This window comes from Perissodus microlepis, chromosome 14 (genome assembly GCF_051167445.1).
Source record: "Perissodus microlepis isolate ML-2025 ecotype Zambia chromosome 14, ASM5116744v1, whole genome shotgun sequence".
Classification (NCBI taxonomy): domain Eukaryota; kingdom Metazoa; phylum Chordata; class Actinopteri; order Cichliformes; family Cichlidae; genus Perissodus; species Perissodus microlepis.
Genome location: NC_140474.1, coordinates 24,413,247 through 24,434,919, shown reverse-complemented (window position 1 = coordinate 24,434,919; position 21,673 = coordinate 24,413,247). Strand labels below are relative to the sequence as shown.

At 40.6% G+C, this 21,673-nt stretch overlaps 1 protein-coding gene across 2 annotated transcripts; it reads right to left on the bottom strand.

Annotated features, from left to right (window-relative positions):
* Positions 1-71: 71 nt before the first annotated feature.
* On the bottom strand, positions 72-21,038 carry vmp1 (vacuole membrane protein 1). Of its 2 annotated transcripts, none has more exons than XM_084950716.1 (12): positions 20,966-21,038; positions 20,300-20,407; positions 19,913-20,045; positions 19,610-19,700; positions 18,205-18,315; positions 10,888-11,055; positions 10,575-10,706; positions 6,958-7,038; positions 6,708-6,824; positions 5,257-5,318; positions 2,185-2,284; positions 72-1,725 (listed from the first exon to the last, which is right to left on the bottom strand). In XM_084950716.1, the coding sequence occupies exons 2-12, from the start codon at positions 20,376-20,378 to the stop codon at positions 1,582-1,584; spliced, it is 1,218 nt and encodes a 405-aa protein (XP_084806842.1). In that variant the 5' UTR covers positions 20,379-20,407; positions 20,966-21,038; the 3' UTR covers positions 72-1,581. The 2 variants fall into 2 exon arrangements, with proteins under 2 accessions (XP_084806842.1, XP_084806841.1); XM_084950715.1 differs by lacking the exon at positions 20,966-21,038 and adding an exon at positions 20,851-20,948.
* Between the last annotated feature and the right edge of the window lie 635 nt (positions 21,039-21,673).

The following is a 21,673-nucleotide window of genomic DNA, read 5'->3' as shown; positions in this document are numbered from 1 at the left end:
CGTTTACAGTTGAAATGCAATCAGTGATCATTTTGAAAGGCAGCACCGCACAAAGAAAAGTAGCGAAAGAATCACTTTTCATCTCTTTATTGTTCATGAGTTTTACACAGTAGAAGTGGAGTGACATAAAAGCAAAGAGTCTCTTTAGATAACAGCGTTGTCCACTAACATGTAGCTGCAGTGTTCGAGACGAACCCAGAAATGCTGAAGACCAACAACTTCAGCCAGCTTACAGACCGCTGTTGCCAAGCACATCCAACAGCCAACACCAGTCTGATAAGCTAGCTGATGGTGTGGAAGAGTGGTGTGAAGGAATGCCAAACCACATGGTTGGGGAGTCTCAACCATGAGCTGAAGTCAGCCAGGATCTACAGAGTATGTTTAAGAGTCGGGAAGGCAGGCAAGCTGAGAAATAATCAACATCAAAAACCAAATTCTGGTCCTACCATGAAGGATGTCATGCGTCTGGTACTAAAAGCAGTCAAAATAAGTGTGTTAGGGCTGACGTGACACTTACCTTAAAGATGATCGTTTCAAAGACACAATTACAAATCAAATCTTTAGTGTTGGGTCTTAAACCTAACAGTATTACACGGGGGGGAAAAAAAGCCTCCATGGATGAACATTTCAGGAGAATCCAAACAAATGAGAGACTCAGTCTGGAGAAGAAGTGCCACGATTTCCATGTTTTATGTATGATCTGATCCCAGGTTCAAGTCAAATGTACAGAATAGAAATGGTACTAGTTAGCTGAGGGTACATCGTCACTTTACAAATGATATCGCCTTTTCTTGTGGGTTTTGGTTCAAGTTGACTCATGTTCACACAGACCATATAATAGAAATACATCTGAACATACCGTCAAAAAGATAGTAAGATATTTACACAATGTGCAAAACATCAATACCACATCATCTGAAGTTGATATTGCTTTTTTCTCCCTCCTCCTCCTGCCATTTTTAAATGGACAATTCCAGAAACAAAAGACAAAATTGGTCTTACAGGACAAAAACCATGAGGTCAATGAAACCCTGAAAAGAAACACCATCCACAGCAGTTATCTTGGCAGCACGCTGTACAGACAAATCAAGATCCATCCATACACAAAGGTTACAAAATTAAATAAAAATCAAGTCTATAAGTCAAGAGCTATATTCAAGGGAGGTCACGCCTTCCCGTCTTGCATAAGGCATAGCATCTGATGGGCACTGCCCTTACACAGCAGCAACCACCAAACCGCTGCTTTACTTCTGAGGTCAATGAATGGGTTAATTTAAAGTAACTTGTTAAGATCAGCAGTAGAACCAATCGCGCTAGACACACCTAAAGAGTGAGATGAGAAAGAACTACAAAAACCTGAACGAGGAGACAGTAAACGGCACATACATCCTCAAAAAAAAAAAAAAAAAAAAAGCGCGCATACGCACACACCGACAAATTATGCCTGGTTTCTTGATCGTTCAGCCTCTTTGAGAATGGATGAGGGTGAGGTTAAGTTGTGAGTGGCTGTGGCCGAAAGTGGAGCTCTCAGCGGCAGCACAAACACAGTCGCTTGGATGTTTGCACCGCTTTATTTCGCCATCACTTGGTTTTCTCCTCCGAGTGCCTCAGCTGCTGCAGCCTCTTGGCGTAGCTCTGAGCCATGGAGTTCACGATGGAAATGACAAAGTAGCAGACCATGACCAGCACCACCTTCTCAAACACCCACGACAGCCAGTTCTCATCCTGAAAAACCCCAAATTAGGGTGGACATGCTTTATTTTTTTTTTACCCTCATACAAGCAAACAGTGAATATCAGCTAGACTGATAAAACCAGCCATTTACAACTGAAGGATATGCTAATAATTAAGAGGCTGCTATGCACAGTTTGTCCACCAGAGGGCACTGACACATTTTATACAGTTATTAATTAATTACACTTATTGAGATATATATAGATATATGGGCTTGTTATGCCACTTCCTAAAATCTGAATTTGCATCAACACTTTTGCTATGCTTCTGAGTCTCTAGTGCATGGATTTAAAGCTACCTAACTAGCCCAGGCTTTTAATTTTACAGATTATATTAAACCTTGCCAAAAAAAAAAAAAAATCTCATTCACTTAGTGGCTGCCCTTTAATAAATATACATATAAAGCTAATAGACCAAAAATAATGCATGGTAAAGTCTAAATCTTCTTACCGCTGGTGCACTTCCTCCAGCATGGTGCAGCTTGTTCCTTTGTGCTTCCAGGTACTGCCTGAAGGGCTTCTGGAGAGATGGCCCTAGTTTGGGCACCGACCTGACATGGTATACCCACAAAGCAGCAAAAGACAAAAAGAACAAAGAAGAGAGAGAGAGAGAGAGAGAGAAGGAGGTGAAACATTTTGTTACTTACCCTTTAAGCAGCCTTCTTAGACATGGAAACCAAAACTTCAGATCCTGCACACTAAGCTATTCAAGTCTTCCCTTTCCCTGAACAATACTTTAGAGAAAAAAGAAAAAGAAAGAAGAAGGTCCTCGCTGATCCAGTCAAACAGCATTCAGGCCAGGCAACAACTGCTGAAGGCCCCATCCTACATGTGGGCCCCATCTTGGAGCTGCCACCTCCTCTAATTGTTACTGTGAGCAGGAGCAGGCAGCAGAGAGGAATGAAGCAGAAACTCCTCAACCCTCCTTTTATACCCTTTAGCTCTCTATAGGAGTCTGTGTCAGCCCCTTCACTGAGGAAGTGAGTCGACATGATGTCATCACCTTTACCAACATTGCTGCCTTCTGGATGGAAAGACATCTAATGAGGGCGTGCTAATGCCCTTATTAGGTAGTGAATTAGCTCAGTGGGGGTGGGGGTGGGGGGGGTGGTAGTCATTATTAATACAATTTTAATAATTCATGTCATAGACAGGTACTGGTACTGTAGTTTTACCACTGGGTCAGCAGCAGTACAGTTTGAAGAAGAATCGCTACATGACCTCAAACTTATCATTATCATGAAAAGAAAAATATACTGCAGGCTGTACTCACAGCCTTCCCACCGCATGAATTCAATTCTGGCCCTGGACAGGACATAAACATGTTGTCTAGACCTGACTAGACTAAGCAAAAACATGAGCGATAACACACACACACACATAAAGGGGGACTGGGTAATTGCTGATGTCACTTAAACCTAACTAGTTTTGTGTGATTCATTCTTGTTATCGCTTTGACTTTACATGTAAGCACACATGAATTCACACAAACTGGAAAAGAAACATCCTGTATCAGCAAGGAAAAACTATCTGCACACATCATAGCGAGTCACCGAGAGTCATCTGTACAGCAGCAGCAATGTGGGAAAGAACCTTGAATTTCATTTTAAATCAGATAGTGTTTTTGGTAAAGTAAAAAAGAAGTTCCTATGAAGGAGGATACCAATTTTAAAACTAGCTAAAAGGTGTGGGCCGCCTGCAGCCAACTTTGACCTTAGGTGGGCTGGAGCAGCGGGAAATCTTCTCTGTCAGTGTGAAGAAGTTAAATCACACATTTAATCGCTGAGATATCGTAATATAAGAAAAAAAAAAGGTGCAATTTCAGCAGTATGTCTCAGTTTTTGTCTTTTTTTAAATTGAATGGGTCTGGCCACGAAGCATACACCCGACCCATCTTTCAAATCTGGGGAAAAGGAGGACGCATTTGTCGGCCGCATTTGGAGGAGTCTTGTAATTTGGACAGCCTTCATCGCATCGCTGTGAGATAATCGACCTACCAATGCGGCCTCCGAAGGATGCGGCCCCTGAATTTGGACACAGCTACGATACCGGAGACTGCTGCTTCTTCTTCTTTGGCGTTTTACGGCAGCTGGCATCCTTGTAGATGCATTGCTGCCATCATCCATTTCAGTCCGTTATTACATTCTTAAATCCTACAACTTATTCCTGCATCTTTCAGGATCTTACAAAGCTTCAAACAACAAATTTTAATTAGTTGTCGATGATTTTGATAGTCGACATAATCGTGACTAGTTGACTAATCACGGCAGCCCTATAATACATGTGTACACACACGTATATAAATGTACTTCAATAGAACAAGCATTGGGGGCTTTCATAGGTACTTTCAGCAGCTCCCCTATTTCCCGAGGGGATCGACACAGTGGATGGATCCACATGTTGATTTAGTGCAGGTTTTATGCCTGATGCCTTTTCCTGACGGAGCTCTCCTCATTTTTAGGGACCAGCACTTTGAGTGTGACCCATGAGACTGAATTCCTGTTTCCTCCTTATCTCAAACCGGATGCATTTTATTTGCAAGTGTTAACCACTACACCACAGACAGACTATTAGGGGGATTTTTTTTCTTTATTTCTTTGAATTTGCTTAAGATTTGAGACGTTTACATGACTGTGAGTCAATTTCCTTAAAAAAAAAAGTGCTGAGTTTGTCTCTTCTGACATCCCGTGCCTGACAAATTCCCTCCACATTATTAAAAAACAAAACGAAATTAAATTTAAAACTCAGCATCTTCAAAGAAAACTGAAACAGATGAATCCAGAGCCATGACCTACCTACCTACATACATACATACCCATATGGAAAAGAAATAGTAAAAACATATATGATTTATATATGATTTACTCATGAAAGTGGCCACTTTCTCATTACTTTCATTTTTTTTTTTTTTTTTAGGAAGTATACAAAACATACAAGTTTCATTATATAATTTTTCAAGGGATCTTATATCTGTTTTCACTCTTGTATGCTTTTCATACAAGTTTCATACAAGACAGATAAAAACTTTATAAGATTTATATATATATCTTTTCCATATGGGTGGGTACATACATACATACATTTATTAAAGTCTTATTACTTTCAAAAAAGCTTCTTCTACAACCTCTAACCGCCTCTTCTCTCCATCACAGCTCAACTCAGTGAGTCAGATGAGCATGTTTGGATGGGACCTCACACGCCTGACCACCAATGCTCTAGCAGAGATGGATTGCACGTGTGGGGGGGAAGAAATACCTTGGTGTGTGTGTGTGGTGGTGGGGGTGAATCAAAAAGAAAAGAAGGAAAATGCGTGCACATATGATACGCCCCCGCAGCGAGAGGATTTATTCATACAGGATCCCCAATCAGTGTTCATAACGCATCTGAAAAAGTTTACAAATGTGCTGCCAACCACAAAACCAACGAAAGACAATGACTCCACCAAGTTTCTAATTAAAGCAGGCTTTCTCACACACACGCACATCAGTACAGGACATAATAAAACAATTGAAAAAAAACTTACCCGATGAGTGACACCATTTGCTCCACTATGTGCTTGCTAAAGGTGATGATAACGAAAAGTTTCTGAGGAACAAAAAAAAAAAAAAGAAATAAAAACATTGATGACTTTGCTTTGAAATTCAGGACAGCTGATAAAACAGCTTTTTTTTTTTTTTAAATTCTCAACTTTATTCATAAAGTCTCCTAAAATGTGTAGCATTTTCAAAAAACATTTGTTCCTTAAAATGCACCTTTAAACAAAAAAAAAAAAAAAACTCTTGGCAGAAGGATGCGTTTAGATTCTTAATTTTAGTGACACAACTCTGAGAAATTGAGGCCACATCTGACATTGTTCACAGACACCCTAATTATGAAACTCAAACCTGGCGGTAACCTAAATTTTGGTCTGTGTGAGGGGTTTTGTGTGGTTTTCAAAGCACCCAAGTGGAGGGGTGGGGGCTCCAAACAAAACAACAAAAAACCCACTTTTTCCCTTCTCCCCCTGGTCCTGAAACTGATCAGCTCTAAAACGGCATGACACATGGCCCCCTGGACAAAATCAGACAGGATATGGCATCCAACGTCCACGAGGTTCAAGGTACAGAATTGGGGGGAGGAAAAAAAAAAAAAAAAAAAGACAAAAGACTCTCCCCCCTGTAGCCTCTTACAGTCTGCTCAATTTCCTTCTCTTCCCTCACATCCACTCTACATCCTTCATTGCCCCCACTGCCTCAAGTCTTCTTTGTCTGAAAGCTCTCATAGTGAGATCATTGGCTGGTACCACCAAGAGATTGATAGGCTTTAGTTTGTTGAAACACTCAACAGTGTGCCTCAGACGCAGACAGCCCCTTGCAGTCTGAGCTTACATTAGTCACTAGTATGGTAGACTCAACAATACCCTCCGTAATTAAGTTGTGTTTTTTGTTTTTTTTGGATCTAGTGCATTTTTAAAAATCCAAACTCTTGTTAAATGCTTCTTAAAAGCTTCCCTCCTTTCATCTGGAGTAAGTTTATGTGGCGTGGCATGCATCTGAAAGCTCAAACCAGAATAAGGAATCCCCGAAGGAGAAAAAAAAAAAAAAAAAAAAAAAAGAGCGCCATCAGAAACAGTTAACCAGAAGTGTCCAATTAGGACTTTCTCATAGTCGCCACCTCATGATTTAAACACTGAGGCTTGATCTTTCCCACACGTTTTAGGCTTGTGGGGATTGTTCAAAGGGTATCACTCAGCAGTGGATAACCGTTTTTTCCTATGAGAGGATTTCTGAGATGCATTATTACACTGCGGACAGAGAAGCGCGACGATATGAAACAAAAGATGAATCATATTTGAAGGCAAGATGCTGCAAGTACGTGGGCCTGTGGGGCTTATGTTAAAAAAAAAAAAAGGAAAAACATGCTGCTGTTTGAGGTAAACCGTCTCTCTGCAAGGTTTAAACCACCTCTGATCAATGCTTCCACTGTGCTGCTGACCTGTATGTGCATCTTGATGATGGCTTTCCCAATCAGAGTTGCTCCAAAGAAGGTCCAGAAAGGAACCAGGAAATGGCCGCAGGTTATTCCAGCCAAGTCGAAGAGAGGATTAGGAATCTGAAAATGGGCAAGTTAGATCGTACTGATTCGTCGTCTGGGCACGAACATCAATTTGTTCGTAACAAACTCAGTTTAAAAGTTAAAAAAGATAATAAAATAATAAAAAAAGGCCTGAAAACTTCCTACTCACTGAGGCACAAGCCAAGATGCCAAAGAATCCCACTTTCTGCACCATGTGCTGCACTCCCAGTTTTGCTCTTGTAACAAAATCCTGCAAAATAACAACAACAACAACAACAACAAGTGAATAAAGTGATTGTAAATGCATCAATGGCTGCCAGGCAGGGATTGTTATTTTAAGCTGCCGGGTTTTTAATTCTTGTTACACTTCCCTGCATCAAAGATTTCACATGCACACATACACATCTCTGAACACACAACCACTCTTGTTTTCTTAAAATAACCACTCTGTACTTTTTGCAAATGTGTGTACTTTTTTTTTTTTTTTTTAAACCAAACCAAATGTTTTAACAGTGCCGCCGTCTCCAGTGTTATTACAAGGAGCAATAGAGTACTGATACCTGCTATTTTAGAGCAATTTAAGACTTTCTCTGAGGTTTGGTGAATTTGGTACAAAAGTGCAGAGGACCTTTTGTTTTTTTCTGAGAGGCTGAAACATCTGCAGCTACATTGTGAAGATCTGAGATAGAGGAAAAACATCGCAGGCACAGGAAGCCAGTGTAAAAAAACAAAAAAAAACCTGGCACCATGTGTGTTTATTTTCAAGAAAAAGTCAAATTTAAGTTTAGTTTTTAATCTTCTATAACTAAGAAAGCACCAAAGTACCGAGGTTGATAAAAACTAAGTCCTTTTTTCATGTTCATTTCAGTGCAACTGTTCATAAAAACTGCATCCTGAGTCTTCAACGCTGTTACCCTTTATAAGGCTTATAATGCACCCACTGAAACAATTACCGTATTTTTCACACTTAAACTCGTAAATTTTCTGAAAAAAATCAACAGTGCGCATTATATATGCATTATGTATGAATCCTGGTTGTGCTTACTGACCTCGAACCGATTTTACTTGGTACACGGCGCTCAAAAGTCTGTCATAAAATGTTTTAGTATGATTTTGGTAAGCTATGGAGCGCACTGCTGGATTGATTGTTGAAGCATTACGGCTACCGTAGTCAGGAGCCTCACGGAGTAATCTGGGTCCAAAACTCCATCCGCTTCAGGTCCCAAAGTCACTGCGACATCACTGAGAGTTAAAAACGGTCTAAATTCTTTCATCTTTAATAAAATGATCAGCGTTGCTGCTTTACCAGGTGTAACAATTAAGTTTAACATCCAGGCATCAATGAAAACAGAATTGATTAAATTTTATTGAGTTAGAAGTTAACAGGAAGTTAGCTCGCTAGTTTCCACCTAAACATGATATAGCATGTTCTGACTGAGAGATTTCTGAAAAAATTAAAACGTACAGCTCTGCTATCACTTCCAACATAAATGAAGACAGAAACCTAATAGCAGTGACTTTTGTAGGGTTACTGAAGTTGGACTAGCTGGTATATAATGATGTGCTACGTGATCGCTAGCGACACAGCTATGTTAGCATAACATAAACACAGTAAAGCTGGAGGATGAACGCCAACTTTTTCCCACTCGATAAAAGTTAACGTGAGGGTTCCCGATGGTCAGGGACAAATGCAATCGCATGGCAGGATGCTGTAAACGGACCAAACTTCAGTCAGGAGAACAACTGAGATAATCCATCCACAATACGAGGTTAGTCATGAATATACTGCAGCAACATGGGAATAGAGCAGCTGCGTGAGAATTCAACATTAATGAATTAATGGTACAGAAGTGGAGGAAGCAAGAAGAATGAGTTGAGTAAAGTTTAATGCGCCTTATAATCCGCTGCACCTTATGGTCAAAAATACGGTACTGGTGATATAATAAGACTTTTGGTAAAAACTTTTGTGTTCAGAAAATCAGAAAAAAGGAAGCACCATGTTTCTCTAAAGGCTTAAACAGGTGCTCATCAGTAGGGTGAACACAAGCCTTATATAAATAAATAAATTACGATGTAGATTTCCTGCTAATTCAGGCATAACGTGTATTGACTCCAAGTCTTCCTCAGGGTTTTGGTCATTTTTATGTAAATCAATTCATCATATATGGTTCTTCTCCTGATATTGGATGAGCAACTCTAAAGCACTGCCTCCTGCGGTATGCACCGATCTGTAAACAAGCAAATTCACCACTTGCCTGGATGCAGCTCGAACATGTCTGCTCAGATTCAATTTGCTCACTGCAATACTACAACACTGCACACAAAAGGCAGGTTTTAACACATTTAGGGACATGCGTTTCCATTTTTGTCACACTCAGTCTTTTTTCTTCTTCTTTGGTATCCATTCCAATAACTGTTTTATGTTAATGGGTCTTTGCAGTGCTTCTCAGAATGCCCCTGACACACACCTAAATGTATATGTCCTGAACAAAACAACACCCTGTGAAGATGACCTTGTCAGCTGAGAGCCACTGAAGTGGGACTAGGTGATGGAGACAATGGACACCATTTCTCTAATTTCTGTTCTGCTTACTCAGCCTCTGATCTCAGCAGTCTCCAGTCATGTGAACTCAGTTCCTGACAGCGCTGCCTGTCATTCAAATTAGAGGCCGGTGAAAAGAGAGACGGAGGGAGGCAGCGAGAGAGCAAAGCCCGAGGGATGATTAAAGAGGGAGCTGTGCTCAGGGTGACTCACCCACGAACACACAGATTTACTGGAAGTGCAAGAAGGGCGGGGCTTCACTGAAGTCACGTGCCACTTTGAGACCAATCACTGGACAGTGGCTTTGTGGTCAGTTGCACATTATGAAATTAAGCCATATTAAATAAGATCATATCGTATTGAGTCTGTGGGCACCGTGTAAGCAGCTACATTAAAATAAATCCGAACAGATGTATAGATAGATAGTCCAATATTGAGTGTAACTGCTTTGCTCTTTCAGTACAAGGCAGGCTGGATGACTTTGGGCCCCTGTTCAAACTAAATATAACTTATTTGGAAAGAATTATAACTTTATTTGTACAGTGCTTTTTAAAACACACTGTTACAAAGTGCTTCACAGTTTGAATAAAACCGCACATTAAAAATAAGAATACATGTTCCAGCACGCAGACCTTCATGCCAACATGCACACTTCCATAAACACATTAGAAGTGAACAAGAGCCAAAAATAATGGGAGAAAGATTAAGAAAAAGCTAACCTACAAAAACGGCAGTCATTTAAAATAAACCGCAGATTTAGCCGACCTTAAGAGCTGCAACCTTAAAAGCGTGATCGCCTCTGGTTTTAAAAAAAGGAACATGGAACAGTTAAGCGAGCCCGATCAGATGATCTGAGAGGCCAGCTGCGGTTGTGAGGTCTCAGCTGCTCTGCTATATATGCCAGAGCCCGGCCATGTAGGGCTTGACCTGTCAATTTTTAAATGGATTCTGAATTTTACTGGAAGCCCGCGAAATGAAGCAAGAATAGGGGTGATAAGGGAGCGCTGGCTAATTTTTGTGAGCGGGAAAGAAGCATTAAAAAAAAAACAAAAACAAAAATGGAAGCCATACTCAATTAAATAATAAGTGATATAACTTAAATGTCGCCTTTTTAGGCTTCTCGAAATCACATTTATCGAAATGCATATCTGAGCATAATCCTTCTTTAATCTTTAAATATTCTTGATGTTCACACCAGTGCACATCCTAGGACCTAACACTTTACGAAAAAAAGTACTTCTGACCTGAGCACCCTCGGCCTGCTCCAACATCTCCTCAAATTCCTCGTAGTCCTCATCGTCTGGATCAGCTCCCGACTGACGAGCCGCTCTGGCCATGAAATAAGGAGGCAGCTCTCCGATGGCGGTGCCGGCACCCTAAACATAAACAAAACATTTTATGTTTGCGATAACTCAGTTATGCATCAAACTACTTGGTGAAAGATTAGATATACTTTGGATTTATGCACAAACAAGACCAACACAGCCCTGAAAAAGCATTCTTGGTGTGCGTCAGGGTGGATAACTCTAGTGTATCTTTATTCAAGCTAACACTCACCCACATACAGGCCTCCAGTCGGACCTTTGACATGATTGAGAAGAGGGAGATTGTGTCCTCCACGCCTCCATCTTCGGGACAAACAATCTGGTCTGGGTAGGGAGGCTCTGGGAAGTCTGTGGACCCACACTCGTATGCTGCCAGGGTTACTGAAGCTATATGAGGGCCCTGAGAGCGAGACAGATGGAAAATGAGCCAAGTTACATCAACCCTTTACCCCTTTGATAGCCCACTAAGAGAAACCCTTGAAGCTCCTTTCTGAACTGAGTGGTTTCTGTCATATTGCAGCCATGCTTACAGAACAAAATGACTGAGTGTGTATCAGACGTTAGTGAGGGTGGTCTCTGTTCATGTGGCAACCCTTGGAAAAATCCATGATAGATATCTTCACTGAGTCATAACTCACTAAAAAGGACAGGGGAGGTCATCAAATGTCTTTATGATGAAAAATGCTCAAAAGAACATGAACGTAAGGTCATAGTGTGAGCAAAAGGCTACTCAAAAGACCCTCGAACAGCAAAGTTAAGGGCTAAAGATTGATTTTCTTTATATTTTAATTATTAGTCTGTGTCAACTTCAGCCTTTCAAACAGGAGCAGATATTTCATATTGCAGTCGTGCGATATATCTCTCTTCAACTAAAGTTGTCGTTTTTGTTCAAAGTCCTTCCAAAAGGTGTTGATTGTGATCTTTTTGTGGCCTGCAGTTTGCAGTAATGTTTGCAGTAATTTAAGCTGCTGTTGTATTGTTAAACACAGCTTGCGAGTGCTACACTGTAAGCAACAAACACAAAGCACCAGCAGCTGAGTCATGCCGCCACTCTGGCAGGTAGCTATGTCATCACTGTTACCAAGGAGGAAAACACACCTAAGCTCTTAACATTCAGATACGCCCGTTTGACAGGAGCTGTAGCAGCACCGGCACTGCTCTCTTTGTTCGTTCACATCAACAGAACTCATTCAGGATCTATCAAACAGTTCTTTGCTTCATCACTGCAAACAGTTCATCGTTTTCTTCTTCCACTGACCGTTTTCCACATACAATATAAAAACAGACCCTCTGTGCATGGAACAAACATACATGACATTATTTCCTGTTTAAACCACTAGTGGTATTCAGTGTTTAAAAGGTGGTTAGGAATATGATGCAGCAGGAAGGGCCATAGGTTACTTTTAACTCTGGCCTAGTAAACGAGTTCAACAAATTTCATTAAAAAGAAAAAAGTCCTACAGTGAAATGTTGACCTGATGGTAGCGGGTGTGGTCATGTTTAATCCTGAGGGATGATGAGCAACCACAATAACTTTAGGGGAAAGCCAAACATTCAAATATCCCTGTGTTTGGGTTCAATTATGTGAGATTCTGGTTGAAAGTGGAATGAATTCACCCAAAAATTGGGAAACAATCTCAGTTAATCATGAAAAATTCCTGAGAAAGATTGCCAAAGGGGTGAACTGACAAAGCAGTGCATCGACATAAATGAAAACCTTTTTCATTTAAATTATTGGTCTCCTAAAATTTAAATTCTCAATTCAGACATGTATAAGTACAGGCATCATGAGGATGAGTAGTTTAAGCACAACATAAAGACTAGAACCCAGTGTTTGCTTGGCAACACATCCAAAAACATCATGATGAAGAGTAAGCTCATACTGGTGAATTACTCCCCTCACCCAGAGGATCACAGTGACCTCATGCTCTCTATGTGGCCATGTGTTAATGCTTCAGGCTTGAAGTAAATTCCGTGTAATTCTTCTGGTGGGAAATGTGGTTTTTCTTCAAAAACAATATTACACATTTTCCGTCTATGGTTGGTATTAACGTTGAACAGAGAGGTGTGACAGAAGTTACTGCAATGTGAATGACTGAAATTAGTCAGATCTATCAACACGGCGCACTCCGTTTCCATCTCGGGTCTAACATCGCAGCTACTTAAACCTATTTTTGTGGTGCAGGGGTATTCCCTCGATCACCCACACTTCTTAAGAGCTTTACAACTGTGTCAGTCCCACACTCGGTGCTTGCTGACTGGCCAATTTTAAGTCTACTGCAGCGCTCACTGGAGTGAAGCGGTTTCATGCCATGATGCCAGACAAATCAATCAACTGAACAGAGCGGACAGATTCAAAAAGGTACAAGCACTCAGAGCATGAGCTAAACTTAATAATCTCCATATGAGCAGTGGGCTCACGTCAAGTGACAACAATGTAAAGAATGCTTCACCATTTCTGTGAAAAATTACAAAATATCAGAGGAATTTGGAGAATTAGGCACTCTCAATGAAGCCAATCAGGACAAACAATGAAAGTAACAAGGGGAGCGCGACAGTCAACAATAATTCCATGTGTCAATGGACAACAATCCTTTCCAACCAAACAACCTGAACAAACAGACTTGATATAAGATATTACAAAGATGGCAGAGGACGAAAGCTCCAATGAGAGAGAATGATTCAATATATGAAGTGAAATAAGCTAAAAAGATGCCTGGGCTGGCACGTGAGACACTGCTGACAGATCGCAGGAGATTCATACCAGCGTTTGATGGGTTACTCATTAGGATTGCCCCACAGCTATGGGGCAATTCTGTTGCAATTAACTGTATCTTGCATATTTGTATCATGCTTTCACAATACACTGTGTCATGCTCAGCAGAACAGAGTACTAGAACAATCCATATGCAGCAGTTTCATACATATGCAGAGAAAAAGACCAATACCCAGTCTGATGACGTGTTTAGTATATTATGAACAGGTACAGAAATAAAAATTAGACGTGTAACCCAATAAAGGGATCTGGTACGCAGCAAATTTCATTAATCACTGGTGTGCTCTGGTGGTGATAGAGAATTCACAGAATCTTAGATTCCCAGCTCTTGTTTTGCTTCCATTATTCCTGACCGCAAGAGATGGTATTCGATTACTTATCAACTTCATTGGTATGACTTCAATAAAACAAGGTCATGATGAATTTGCATTCACCACAGTGCAGTTGCGGAGTGAAGGACCAGAAGAAACTGTTGTACCCACAATGTGAATGGCAACATTAACTTTACAGAAGTGGGCGAAGGTACAACACGAAGTCCAAGCAGCTGTGGTACAGATGTCAGTCAGTGGAACACCTTTCAAGGTAATGTAAAATGTCATGGGTAGAAGTGACGTTTTACATTATGCCCCATTATGCTTGCCGCTTTAGTCGTATCAGACATAAACAGGGAAGTCCCCATTTATACTAGTGCTGATGGCATCAGTGCAGTATTCTCCTAAACAACAGGCGTCACCATTCAGGTAAAAACCTCCACAGCAGCACTGGTAAATGTGTTGAATCAGTCAAAACCAGGAGCAAAGAAACGGCAGAGGTTTTGGCAAAGTTGTCTCCAAAAGTCGCATCTTTTCAAGAAAAACTCACAAGGTGAGATGGTAAAAATGGTAAATGGCCCGTATTTGTATAGCGCTTTACTTAGTCCCTAAGGACCCCAAAGCGCTTTACACATCCAGTCATCCACCCATTCACACACATTCACACACTCACAGAAGCTCATATCAGGAGCCCTTGAGCTTCCATGCAGGACAGGCTGGATCTGGTGCTTAGATAGTTGATACAATACATGGCCAACGTGTTATCGGGCTGAGCACGGAAATGCCTGAGGGCCAAGTATACGACCCATAGCTCCAGCACACCGATGTGAAGCAGCCTCTGCTCCTACACACTGTCCTGTGCTTCCATACTGCCTTTGCTAACTAAGAGGAAGGCATCTGTAAACATCACCTCTTGGCCTGGAGGGAAGGTGATCCCAAAGGAATACTACAACAGTGGAAAGCCCAGACTGCCACTGACCTGCTTTGGTACCTCTTCGGAATCGAAGTCCAAGCTGTTGATGAAATGAGGTGTAGTGGGATGACTGCAGCTGCCGCTGTAAGTTTCCCCAGCAACCAAAGGAAAACACTGAATTTGAGCCTTGAACTTCTTTGAAAACAAGAAAAAGGCTGAGAATGTAATCCACCCTCTGGAGGAAACAAAATGAGGGCATTTGCCTCAGTACAAATGTGGGCAATTCCTTGAAAACAATCCGACACCGATGACAATCTGCTGACATGGTATCAAATAACACAAAGTTTACCGTGAGCCCTAACTGGGACATATGGACGAGAGAAGAGTTCTGTCCGAGACAGTATTCATTTTGTTTACTGATATGTTTCTTTAACTGTTTTTTCCTGATGAAAACAAGACAATACTACATAAAAACAAATGCATGAGGACAAAAAACTGTGATGAAATATACCGACACTGTCATCGACAAATAAAAACCAGATAAAAATGTTCTGGAGAAAAGAGATGCAATCACAATTGATTAATTTGTTTAGCGAGGCAGGTCGAGTTTGGAGGTTATCCAATCAAAAGAAATCTCCTTGTGCAGCAAGGTTAGCGGGCACAATTTTATCTACCACCGAATAACAGGATGTGGTGGGGCCCTCCCATGCCCTCCGTTTCACATGAAAACGCGGCAAAACATTAAACGTCAACGGAGGAGAAAAGACGATATCTGGACATATTTCACATTTGATATCAAAGAAAAGAAGATGCTTTGTTAACAAACTTCTCACACCCTATAAATTAGTAAATCAAATCAACTTCAGATTTGGTCTATGATAATCTTATGATATTTAGTTGCCTAAAACTTCAACAAATAAAGAATTTAGATGCCTAAATTATAACTAAAACTAAATTTTATTTTTGTCAAAACAAAAAAAAAAAAACTATGACTAAGACCACCTGCTCCCAAGTTAAGGTGCATATATCAACCCACCATCCACAGATGGAAAAATGCACATGGCTTTGGCCTGCAGAGGGAAAGTGCACCTGGTTGCAAAGACACTGCATCTTTGTCATGTCGGCTTGCAAAAGAAGGCAAATCAGACAAGTGACTTCTCTCATCAGCTGTTTGGAGTCGTGGTTCTGAAGGAGTGGTGACAACAGCAGCAGAGAGTCTGCTGGACAGCAAGTTAAGGAGAAAAAGCTCTTAATCTAATAACCTATGGCAAACTATAAGGCCAGTGTTATAGAAGAGCTTAAGTGCAAACAGTTCCCAAACATAAAGGGATAAGGCCCCTAATAGTGAGTATGGATTGATGAGGAGTTCATGCTTCTCACATTTCTAGTCAACTCCGCTGTCAATCATACTCGACTAATGTAAAGCATCATCCACGTTGAGCAACACACAGTTGGGATTTTGGAGGTTGAATTGGATGAAAGCCCCTCTCTGTAGGTTCTCTGTAGGCAAATACCTCCACAAATAGACACAATCATGGTACTATAAAATAAGCAGGAGAGCCTACAGAACCTCTTCGACTGAAGAATCAGCAAAATTCTTGGTAGAGATAGGCTGTAGGTATGAAACCTCTGGAGGATGGAGAGTAGCTCCAAATGAGAGGATGGAAAGCTACCAGCAAAGACCGTAAGCAACCTATGCTACACTTAAAGACAAGAAAATTAAATTGCTGGGTGCCAGACCCTAATATCAATTTGCTTGGATCACTGTGGGTCACACAGGTGACACATGTGACTGCATATGTAATCAACAGATATCCAGGTATTACATAGCATGTCTGGCGGCCAGGAAGAAAGAAATAAAACCTGAAGTATGCCTTCTTTATAAAAGTGTCCTATATATACACACACAAGCAGACATGAGGTCCTGTGCTGCTGCCAGTGCCATGCAGGTAAATAATTTAGTGCCCAACAGTTTATGAAAATGATTGCAAGATGTTGAAGGAAATAAGGGTGAACAATTATCCAAACAAAACAAAGTCCTACTGTAATGTGATTAAAGAAAAAACAAGTCATTCTCTTGAGGAACAAGTCAAACTCCTCTGCGGTGGAGTAATCTGAATTCCTTTTTTTGGTCTAGACACAATGTTTCATGACTTGACTTTTGGTACATAAGGACAAGTTATTATGAAAACCAGAGCTGTTTAATATTCTCACTGCAAAAGAAAAGCACAATACACAACCCCACACAGAGTATATGGCACGAGCCACTGCTGCTATGTCATTATTGTTGCACAGTATATAAAGAAGCAGAGCACTAGACAGCTGTAAAGAATTAATGGAGGGAGTATACACCATTTCTTAAAAAAAAAGAAGAAGAAGAAGAAAAAGGGGAAGGTCACAGTTACATCTTTTCCCATTATTTCATTATAATGGAAATGGCTGACTCAGCTGAACCACATCGGCACATGTTCTGCAGCACAGAAGCCACATCATCAGCCTGAAGCGGACTTTGGTGGAGAATTTCTTCCTCTCTTTCATTTTGCTAAATTCTCCTTTTAGCCACAACCAAAGACCAATGACGCATGTTCATGGTGACTCAGTGTGACAGTCACTCTGTGACTGCCTGTCAGGGGAAAATTACACTTCACTCACACAAAGCCTTCGACAGACGTGTGACAAACGTGTGACGTTAGAAGAAACACAGGGCTCATGGCTCGGTGTGGACTATGACGCCATCCTCTGGTGAGTACAGGAACAAACGGACATCGATTTTGCAGAATTCTGCAAATTTAGCATTTTTGTAAGAAAATCGCTAACTGTTAAGGTAAATTATATTCTGACCCATGCTGAGCATAACCAACCAGATAATGTCGGTAATCAATTTCTCTTTACATTTTGTAGCCTTTAGTCAGGCCAATATTCAGTAAAACTCAGCTAACTCAATCTAGACCAGAAATGATTAACACAAGTGGAATTAAATTACATTTCCTCAGATTTGGAATACGGTTACATCTTTTCCCACAGTGTAGTGGTTTACACATTCACTTAGGTCACTGGTTCAATTCCAGCATGAAGAAGGGCATCTGGTGTAAAACTCAAATCAAACACGTAGCGCTACCTGCCATAGTGTGACAAAGGAGAAGCAGCTTTATTCTGAACGGTAAAATAACGACAGGGAGTAGAATCTGCACAGACAGGTAAAGCTGAATGACTCTTGCTTACAGGTATTCCCTGCTCCTTTTGCAACTGTTAAATTTATATTTTTCAATATATGTTTTTAAGTTTTTGCCATTTTACAAAGTTATTCACAACTATCCCTGTTCTCAAAATTCCTACTGTGACTGTACTTTGTTCTTAATGGTGCGTAGCCACACTTTGTTTCATATCAGTGAGTACTCTGTTTCACGCCTAAAACGTTCTGTTGTCTATGCATATAAAACCTGTTCAGTCTAAATATAAACCATGTCAGTGTTATTGCCTCTGTTATCTACCTTTACTTCAGTAAAGGTATTTTGCATCTGCATTTCCATACCGCTGATGCTATCTTACCAGGTAGAGAAGGAAGGTGTGCAGACCAGTTCCAAGGCCTACTGAAGACAGGATCCCAAGGCCTACCCAGTAGGCACACCATAGGAACTTCTTTTCCAGATACTGAACATACTGCAAAGGAAGGAAAAAAAAAAAAAAAAAAAAAGTGAAGAAAATTAACTATATACATAAATCAGACAAGGGGAAGGGCAGGGTAGTCACCACCGTCTAAAAGATCAGATGATGATCTTTCAAGGTGAAATCTAAAAAGTTGAGTGAAAATCTTCCCTTCACGATTAGCTGAATATCTGTTATCACATAAGGTCTGCATATGTTGTCTGGACACACAGGAAGTCACTGTTACTTAAGTGTAAAAGGCCTGAATCACAACTTCCTGTTTTTGCTTCCATTGAATTCTAAAAATTTGGACCATAACTGATGATTTACACGTCAGCTTTAAAAATAATCGAGTGAAGTTTATAAAGAGTGAAAACAAAAGTCAGTCACCATCAGTCATATCTCCACTTCTCCTGATGTGGAATGACTGATGGACAGAGTGGGTGGCTACTGTCTAAGGCCTGATTTTCAGAGTAGTTGCAGAGTGGTTTGAGGTTACATTGTGCGTATGCCATAAATGTCCGACCGATGCATAAACTCCCAGTAAGATGGTAAGGTTTACTTAAATGTGCCAAAGAGAAAGGCTGAACAATCATAAATGAGGCAAACATAAGAAAGAGAATCTTCATTTGGCTCTTGCAAAACATATACCTTGTATTTTATATGAAGTGCCCAAATCAGTTTGTCCACAATTAAAAAGTGTCACATTGCTCACCTCTACAATAAATGATACAAAAAGTTAATATCTTTTTTAGGCTTTCAATAGCTACATTGGTTTATTTATTTAAAAAATCATTAGACCAATATTCATTACACTCTGTTTACAGGGAAATTCTGTCTTAACAGTTATTACTGCACAGTTACAATCAAAACAATATAATGTTTTTCGATCCCATTACCTTATTTTACATTAATATTTGTACTTTTTACATATTTAAATTTGCTTTATTCTTGGGTTATTTTTTCCCCTGCTCATTTCCTATGTTTGACCTGCTGTTCTAGGTAAATGATTACGCCATTCTCAGTTGGTTCTAGGAAGCCCTGAAGGACTGTAGTGTTTTAACTGAACCGTGACAGACCGTTGCACAGATGAATTTGTAAACAGAACGTTCAGACAGATGACTACATGATCAAGGGTTACCTGACAACAGTGCACACTGCATTATCTCACAATGCAAAGTTTATTCTTGGAAAAGTCTTGAGCAGGATAAAAAGTGACTCATCGTTAACCTTTAAACTTGCCGATGACAAAGTAACTGATTAGCTGATTCTTAACGTCTCTAAGAAAGCAAATCAAGTCGAGGCTTACTTGCTGGTGTTCTCCCTCAGTTGAGTATGCGATGGAAAAGAGAGAGCATAACACCAAACACAGGAAAACTATGCCTCTCCGCTGCCAAAGCCTGAATCGGGAAGCAAGAAAACACAATCATATCCCCTTCCATTCTTTCACCCTTAAATTTAAGTGTCTCTGATCTCAATAAAATGCACAAATCCACCTTCTGAGGCATAAGTACTTTTTTTTGATACAGCAGCTTAAATCACAGGGTATGTCCAACCAGGAGACAACTTTATTTTAAGGAAAAAAATCCAGGAAAAACCTTTAATGTCTTACTTAAACGTCCACTCCTTTAGCTTAAGAAGCGTCTCCAGGAGAAAGTAATGCAAAGTGGTAACAGGTCTCCTCCATAGCACCAGAGACAGGCGCTCTTCCTTATCCTTCTGTCTCCTCTCTCTTAACGACAAGTCTGGAGAATAAAACGAAACAAAATCACTTTGACACTCTGTAATACTTACAGACACAACACTTATTGCCACTTCTTGAATTGGTAATGCTAAATGCATAATACATGTACTCTGTAATGTACTTGTTTGCACCTATGGAAAGTGAAAATAACCCAGAGTGAATCAGTGTGAGTGTTTATAAAGCGTGAATGCCATAAGGTGATGGGTGCAGTTCTGTGTCAAAGGTTACACAACAGATACAACTGATAGAGTTTACCTGCGGATTTCCCATTCAGTTTGTCTTTAGCTCCTGCGCGTTTCTGAGGCTGCTCACAGCTTGCTCCATTAGCTGCCATGTCAATCACCGTCTGGCAGGTCAGGCAGTCTAGAACGAGAGAGGAGCACGACAAGTAGGAGTTGGAGTTTCCTGTGTCCCCGTTTCTGAACGGCTAAGAGATTACAGCAGGGATTGTGTAGAAACTGGAACTCCTTATCAGCAGCTGTCAACCAATAAACTATCAGTTAGTGCGAACCTTTCGTTCACACGCCGGTTAGCTGACATTCAAATTCAAAGACAGCGATATAGCACAGAAAGCAACGAGGCGACTGTGAAACTATTACAGACTGCTTTACGAGAGCGAAGGCTACAGCTGACGTGAGCTGTCGTCTTTCCGTAGGTCAGTCTGTAAGTAGATATCGTGCTAAATACGTGCATAACCCTCCACATGCTAACCGGCTAGCCAAAATACTAACGACCGAGCTAGTGACGTCGGGAATCTGAACCTCAAAATCAGGCGTTTAAACTCAATAACGAGTTCCCTTACTCACCGAGAAACGTCTAAAACAACGTGTTGCCGCTATACTGTTGTAGTAATGAGAAAAGACACACGTTATACAGGAGAGAAACAGAGGAATGTTTGTTAAAATTACATGACATCCGTACCTTGTTCCTGTCCTCTTTACCCGGAAACAAACGCAGGCACTGTCAAAGTAAAACCAGCACTACTGTGCACCACTGGGGGGAAAAAGGCTGTAGAAAAAGTTTTTGTTTACTTTATGTTGTAATTAATTAACTGAGTAAATGGTGTAATGCCAGTATTATAATAACTTACGATGAAATCACATGCTTCACTTCATAAGCGACTACTTTTATTGTGAAATAGATGTAAAGGTCTATTTCCGTCCCTTGTGAGGAGCGGTCCAATGGGAGGTTGCCAGATTTGCCGAAACAGGGGTTGGAGGTGGTAACTGTTATACTATCACTATAAACCTGCAGGTCTATATTAATGTTATCGCATATATGTGACACTTCTATGGTCTTGGAAAGTTTTAAGCACTGACAAAGCCTGAAAGGTCAATAGGTTAGCATGTACCTTGAGTCACGCGGTACACCTAAACATCACTGGCACCAGAATCTACAAATCAGTCTGGCTGCCTGAGGTTATGGCCATCAGAGTTCAAATGTGACACAAGCATCCTTGAAGGATTTCCTCAACATTTTCAGCCATCAAAGGACAACACTGACAAACGTTATACTTTCTAGAGCTCCAGATTTCCTTATCATCCTGTGGTGTTGTCCCAGCCTTCACACAGAACAAAAAAAAAAAAACACGTGTTCTTTTAGTCTTTATAGAGACTTAGTAAGTATGGC

Bases quoted from the DNA above. Each gene is read 5' to 3' on its own strand.
- vmp1 (XM_084950716.1), bottom strand. From the start codon at position 20,378: ATGGCAGCTAATGGAGCAAGCTGTGAGCAGCCTCAGAAACGCGCAGGA. The intron at 19,701-19,912 runs GTAAGACATTAA...TTCCCGATTCAG, and splicing joins CTAAAGGAGTGGACGTTTAA to GCTTTGGCAGCGGAGAGGCA. The intron at 2,285-5,256 runs GTAAGTTTTTTT...ATACCATGTCAG, and splicing joins CAAATGGTGTCACTCATCGG to GTCGGTGCCCAAACTAGGGC.